Source organism: Mytilus edulis, chromosome 7 (genome assembly GCF_963676685.1).
Source record: "Mytilus edulis chromosome 7, xbMytEdul2.2, whole genome shotgun sequence".
Taxonomy (NCBI): Eukaryota; Metazoa; Mollusca; class Bivalvia; order Mytilida; family Mytilidae; genus Mytilus; species Mytilus edulis.
The window spans coordinates 31,614,781-31,622,334 of NC_092350.1; the positions used below are offsets into that span (position 1 = coordinate 31,614,781).

The window sequence follows — 7,554 nt, forward strand, 5'->3', positions numbered from 1 at the left end:
ATGCCGATTATGGCTCCAGTTTGGGATCAGACAGTGCTAGGACATGAAAAGAGAAAAAGTCTGTATCTATCCTGAATAATCTGGATTGTCCTATCATTGTGTGAATGTAGTTGATGACTTTTGTAACAGATTCCTATGGATTGGGTATGGTCCAAAGTGGTCAGCAAAACTCCACAACAATTCGGATTAGTCCCGTAACATTATGGGAAAATCAGTCGATTTTGTCTAGTCTGAATGAAATCATGACTATGTTGTGACAGATTCTGCTATATCGGATCAAATTTCGTAACAATGTTCTGTGTTTTCTTGGCGGTGTCCTGTAGAATGTGCATGATCTGGAGAAATCTGTCACTGCTGTTTAATTGCCGATCTGAGACCAGATTGCATCCAGAGATTCCAGATCTTACTTAATGTGAACTGTCTTTGCTTTAACCGTTCCAGAACAGTTCCTTTTTATTAATACTAAATTCAGAAATTACCGAACACAAAATGATTGAGTCAAGACTAATCTATTTGCAATGTGGTACACCAGTCTGTGATAGGATTGAGTTCCCACAATACATGTACCTGATTGTCCAAAATATAGTGACAGTTTTCAAACAGATATCTTCTGTCCATGTAGGTTCAATGTCTGATCTCTGTCAGATCACATGTGGTTGATTCAGGACACTGTCAGGATCGATTTGGTCTTTTTAAATGGTGCAAAAAATACAAATCGGATAGAAAAAGGGGATAATCCGGTAAATTTTGTTGGAAATGGCTTCCTAAACAATATCTGATCTTTGACGTAAGAAAAATAATTGTTTTTACAAATTTTAATTTAAGTTTGCATTTCCAGCCATGATTCTCAGGACTTTTTATTTTAATCGGGAATGATCAGTCGAGGATGGCTGTAAAAATTGTGAATGTGTGACCCCAGCTTAACATATAAATATATAGTCTGTTATCTTCTTGAAAGATAATCATATTATTATCACTTATTACATAATTACATATGTATATAAGATTAAGAAATAGATTAATTATTCTGCACAAATTATTGAAAATTATTTCAGCATTGTGTGTTTATTCAACAGTATCATTTACAAAAGAATCCTGTAATTCTACTTTCCATCAAAACAACATAAATATATAAACATAATAATTAAACAAAAATCTGGGAACTTTTTTACATAATTACTAAAATAAACAAATAATAATTGTGTTACCTCAATCTGAATTAACTAATTAAAGAACTAACTGTCACATGTGTTCAGAATAAGCTTGTATATTATTTTTCATACTGACATGGTCTAACTAATTAAATTAATTAATTAAAGAATAAAAAAAGTAACAGATTGTATTACACTTGTCATATCAGTTAACAAAATGAGTGAACAAAATTTGTTCTGTAGCACTAAAAGTGTGACAAATTATCACTTTTAACATTTAGCAATGTTTAGTGTTTGTGACAAATATCACATACATTGCAATCTTGCTATGCTGTCAGATACAACAATGTAAAAATGTTTAAACTTTAATAAAATAATGTTAAGATTTAATGATAGCCTGAAAAACTCAGTTTAAGAACTGAATTGGAGAAAATGTAGGCTGTTATCTAAATCCCTTAGATTATCATTAGTGATAACCTGAAAGTATAAAACATTTGTAGACTTCTAAATGAATTTGATTTCAGAATGATTCATTGAGAAATTCTAAATATGACCTACTAACATAATCTTCTTCCCAGTCATTCATTTCTGGTCATATTTGGCGACAAATGACATTATTTTTTCCATAAACAGCTGTCTTTTCTGGTGAACACATTTTTATTGTCATTTTTAAAATATGAAGGCATGGTTTTGATGTATATCATCATGTGATGTGTTTTCGTACTAATAACAATTTGTACTGCTTACGGTTTTACCTGTTGAGTTTTTATTCAGGTGTTTACTCAAATTTGAAAAGCATGTCCTATTGAATGATTTTAGTTATCTATTTTTTTTTCAAGGCTTTCTACGATTTTTAACCGTTTCTGATTACTCTGCGATTTTCGTATGTCAAAAAAACGGCGTCATATGTTTTCGTATAAATTAAAATTGGATCAGTTCACGAACAGGAAACGACTATATAATCTTGAAATTAGTATTTTCTGAAGTCGTGGTTCTGGCGATCGCTTGAATCATAATAAAGGTTATTCAATACTTTTCATTACTAGAAATAAATAGTAAATAGTTTTAGGTTAGTATTTTATGTGCTGAAATTGTTACACTTTTATTTATTTCTGATTGACACTTGGTTTCTACAAAGGACATTCTTCTTTTTTTTTTAAACAAAATGCAGTTTTTAAAATTTAGGGTTTAAATGTAAAAAGTTAAGACTGTTTTCATCTTCGTGTATCAAGTTTGTATAAAAAGAATTGTCAATAAAATATTGAATATATGGATTTTGAACAGACATTTTATATAAGAACCATGATAATTTTAATGCGCTCGTTTGTAATAAGAACAACGAAAAAACCATATATGAAAGTCACATGTCTTGAAGATCCGATGTCGGGCAGGCAGACCATATAGCTATACTTCATGTAACCCCTCAGAATATTGTTCAACAACTATTCTAGTGAGGAATATTTTTTGGCATTAAATAAAAATGGCTAATCTGGTTAATTTGTTCTAGCGTCTTTTAAAACGACTTTGAATATGTTTTAAAGAACTGATGTCAATTTGTTGTGTTGTTGTTGTTCCAAGAATAGAAACCAAAAAACCCGCCACAATGTACGCGTGTGAAATCGAAACCAATGAAATATGGATGATACCAAAACATATGACATACGAAAACATATGACACGACGATACATGTATTTCAACAGCTAAAGTAAAGGTATATTTCATTATCTTTGTAGAACATAAGTTGCTTGAATACATTTTTATGTATTTTTTTTTTTGGGGGGGGGGGGGGGGGGGGGGGGGGCATTTGTCTCTTTATTTGTAAGTAAACTGTAAAGGTATAGTGTCTGTGATGAAAGACCTGCAGTTCCACGTCAAGCTCAAATTTCTTACCCACTGATCAATCTAAATAAACATATCTTTGTCAACTTTAGATTAAAACGATATCTACCTTTCCGTTTGAGAAATAAAGTTGCACCCACTAATGCAAATAATACCACACGTGAAACTTTTTAAAGTTGCCATTGAGCATTTGGATACAAATTATCGCTTAAATCGTTAACAATATTAGAGCTGATTGTCAAATTTCAAAGTTTCCGTGGAATTATAAGCAACAATCCTGATCAAAGTAAATTTAATTAGACAATTAAGAACAGTTGCAAGTTTGTGAAAAACAGATAATAAAGATATCATCTACTTTCACTTTCAAATTAATTATCGTAAGCGGCCATACGCACCGGTGAGAAAGTAAAAGTATAATTTGTGACGGATTCAGCATCAACTTTACGGTATTCATTTGCTTGCAGAAAAAGTAAAAAATATCTTTTTTTTTCATGTTTGTAAAAATGTATTAAAAAAATATTTCAATTTTTTTCACAATCTAGCTTTGTGGTGGACTATAGATAAATATACACTAGGAAATTGGTTCATTTAAGTTTGTAGATTTAATGTTGAATTAAAACACCAGACAGCCAAACAGCTTGAAGAATCTTAAAGGGATGAAATGAATATCCAAAAATTCCAAAAAGCTACACAGAAAAAACGAACTCTGCAGAGTTCCAACATTTTACAAGCTGTCTACAAATTGATATAATAATGGGACGGACAAAGACATTGAAACATGAAGCTGTTGTGAAAAATACCATTTAAAATCTGGGGATTTTGATGCAGTAATTTTATATCAAGTTCTATAATTAAATATAATATATATGTGAGAATATTCAAAAACATCTAGTGCACTGAATATTGTCTTGGACCTTATATAGTAAAGTAGGTCCAACCCTATCTAAATACGCTATCATGAATAATCAGTTAACTAGTCAGTGGCGGATCCAGAACTTTTCATAAGGGAGGGGGTGGGGACGCTGACTGAACTAAGGGGAAGCTCCATGGCAGTCATGTTTCAGTGATTCCTATATAATCAATCATATTTTTACCACGAAAGGCTGTTGATTCAAAGAAGAAAGAACAAAATGAATATTCCGAATTTTGATACCTTTAGAGAACAACAAAATGTATCATACTTTCCAAAAACACAGATGTCCTGTTTAAAAAAAATCCCTGTAGCAGAAAATGAACATGCTATAAATGGTGTTAATTTGTCTAGTACGTGCTGGTTTTAACACATTTATATACAACCATGGAAGTATTATATTGACAGGAACTCCAACAAACCGACTTCAAACGTTTATAGTGCGATGCCGCAAAATCGTTAAGTATCTGTTAATTAATTTGACATCTTTCAATTTGTTGTATCGATGCATGGGTTCAACGACGTTTTCGGGATACTCGTAATTACGGAATTTACCGAAGTAACCGGATGTATACATAAATGTCAAGGATATGACATTTAACGACCCCCCCCCCCCCAAAAAAAAAAAAAAAAAAAAAAACTAAAAAAAAAACCATAATCGTTTGCATGGACATCATTTTCAATCGCAAATATCTATTTATTCTTTATATTCGCTTATTTGTTTCTCTGTTATTTGTTTTGTGCATAATCAGGCCAATAGAATTTTTTTCATATATGAAATGGATTTGCTAAAATATGTTTAAGGCTGTAAGGTGACCTATAGTTGAAAACTTCTGTTTCATTTGATCTCTGGTGGAGAGTAGTCTTATTGGCAATCATATCTTCTTATTTTTATATTGAATTATAATAAATGTCTTGTGTAAGGAAACAAATAGTTGTAATCTGCATGTATAATTGAGGTTTACTGCTAACAAATCACTTGTTGAATTGTTTACTGAAAGTCCGGTGTCAAATGTTTCATTCATTTCAACAAAAAGAAAATTTTATAAATTTCCCAAAACAAATCCGTCAGACGCCAGAGCAAACTCGGACCAGGTTGAATTTTAAAAAAAAGAAGGTGTACATGTAATCTGTGTTTTAACTTGATACATACTATATGGAGAGACAATCACGGGCGTATAATTATCCACCTCTTAGTGCTTAAAACAATTTCTATAAATATGTTAAGTTACATTTTACGATCGAGAAAACTATTAATATTTGTGTTACACTCGATTAAAATTTACAATCTTTAACTTAAAATTTGAGTTATCAGGCGCCAAAAAAAAGAAGGTGTACAAAAGTCATGTAATCTGTGTTTTAACTTTATACATACTATATGGAGAGACAATCACGGGCGTATAATTATCCACCTCTTAGTGCTTAAAACAATTTCTATAAATATGTTAAGTTACATTTTACGATCGAGAAAACTATTAATATTTGTGTTACACTCGATTAAAATTTACAATCTTTAACAAAAAATTTGAGTTATCAGGCGCCAAAAAAAAGAAGGTGTACAAAAGTCATGTAATCTGTGTTTTAACTTGATACATACTATATGGAGAGACAATCACGGGCGTATAATTATCCATCTCTTAGTGCTTAAAACAATTTCTATAAATATGTTAAGTTACATTTTACGATCGAGAAAACTATTAATATTTGTGTTACACTCGATTAAAATTTACAATCTTTAACTTAAAATTTGAGTTATCAGGCGCCATCAGGCACACTACACGGACATCAAATTATTTTCTGCAAACACTCTACTTCAGAGTCATGTAATCTGCATAATCCGATATTTCCCGATTTCCTAGTTCTAGTGATTAAAACATATTAGACAAAACTAAAAATAATCTTACATTCTTTCCAAATACAGTTATTTTTCTTTTGTCATTCTGTTAAATATGGACCGATTTTTAAGATTGTTTCAGCTGTAGTCTTTAATTATTGAATAAAAACAGGTGTCGTTATTCATGTAGCGAATCGCAATTAGCCACGGGAGTTTCCGTGTTTATTTACATTGGTAGGTAGATTAGACCCTCGATAACAGATCACGTGATAAGATCAGTTTCTGTAAACTACACACGCGAGGGCGGCATCGCAGATACCCCACAAAGGAGTTATCACATACTTGACATACTGAGTCGGAACCTTTTATTTTCCTAAAGAAATCAGTGGGGTGCGAATGTGCTAATTTTTCGTTGGAGTTCCTGTCAATATAATACTTCCATGATACAACCAAAATAGCTGTCGGGCCTCGGAGAAAGTAAATTAACTCGAGTCTTTTCTATATCAACCAAGAATTTTTTTAATTCAAAGAACTAATAAAAAGAATAACTTGAGTAGTTAGTACAAAGCCAAATGAATTTTGTTCTAACGAAAACACGATATTTACCATTTCTTTATAAAAAAAAAAACAGTTTAAGTCTCAGTGGTCAAGTCTGTTAAATCAGTGACTTTCTACACTAACTTTAGTACTTCAGTATAGAAAGTCCCTGGTTAAAGTAATCATTGTCCTATTCTTCATCCTTCAAAATGTGAAAACGTTTGTAATCACTGTAAATATAGTGGATAGTACGGATAGATAATCATATATATTAGTCCTGTCTCTAGAGAAAGTATTTTGGTGTCTCAATAATATAATATATAATGGGTATTTTTCTGTATTTCTTTACCTCATTTCCTTTTTTGCTCGAAAAAAGGGGAAAAGGAGTAAATCATCATTTCAGAGCATATTTGCCTAAGCTTGGATCTGTAGTTTAGAAATTTTGTCCAACATAAGTATATTTTATTTTTATGTAGGGGAGAACATCAGTTTTGTCTTGTTATTATGTTTCGATTATTTTGTTTAATTTAGTTATTATATACTCAGTAAACCATGAATTGTTTATAAGAATATCATAAGATGTTGCTGCTTGAGGTCTATATCCACAATGCTTTTTTTACTTTTCTTGAAGTAACCATAGACGTATAAAGTACCGTCGGCTCCATATTCAGCATGCCAGTTAAATTCAAAGCCACGCAACTTTATGCGATTCTGCATCATATCAAGGATTTGTATAGTAAGATAAGTACTATACAAATCCTTGATCATATCAATCTATATCATCAAATACATGTACAAGTAAATATTTATTTGAAAATGGCTCCTCTTTCAAATTGAGGTTTAAAATAATATCTGTTTCTATCATTTGACAAAGTCATGTTGCTTTAGCAATTCGTGACTCTGTCACGGTATTAACTTAAAATAAAATGATATTCCAATTCTAATTGACAACGATTGTGTTGACTGGCATTTATATGAAATTATTATTTTTCATCCCCCCCCCCCTTCCGACATTGAAATTTGTTAATATAATATCTAAGTGTTGAAACTTTATTATTTATTATCTTTTGCAACCAACTTGCATACCATAAAAGAGGAATGTGTATTCTCAAAATTTTCGCTTTTTTTTTTTATCATCCTTTCTCCTATTTTCAGTACAAACACAATGGAAAATTTAATAAGCTTTGTTTTCTTGTCAATTCTTTTCTCACTTTTATGTCGTCGTTAAATAAAATTATAATTTAATATCTAACAACTTTTTCAATATTTGAAAATATTTGTAA

At 31.0% G+C, this 7,554-nt stretch overlaps 1 protein-coding gene across 1 annotated transcript in view; it reads right to left on the reverse strand.

Moving 5' to 3' along the window:
• The window catches only part of LOC139481261 (tRNA (guanine-N(7)-)-methyltransferase non-catalytic subunit wdr4-like), a 65,040-nt gene extending 61,662 nt beyond the window's left edge, over positions 1 to 3,378 (reverse strand). The window contains exon 1 of the mRNA XM_071264441.1: positions 3,100 to 3,378. Within this exon, the coding sequence (XP_071120542.1) occupies positions 3,100 to 3,173 (74 nt within the window). The 5' untranslated portion in view covers positions 3,174 to 3,378. The remainder of the gene's footprint in view (positions 1 to 3,099) is intronic.
• Between the last annotated feature and the right edge of the window lie 4,176 nt (positions 3,379 to 7,554).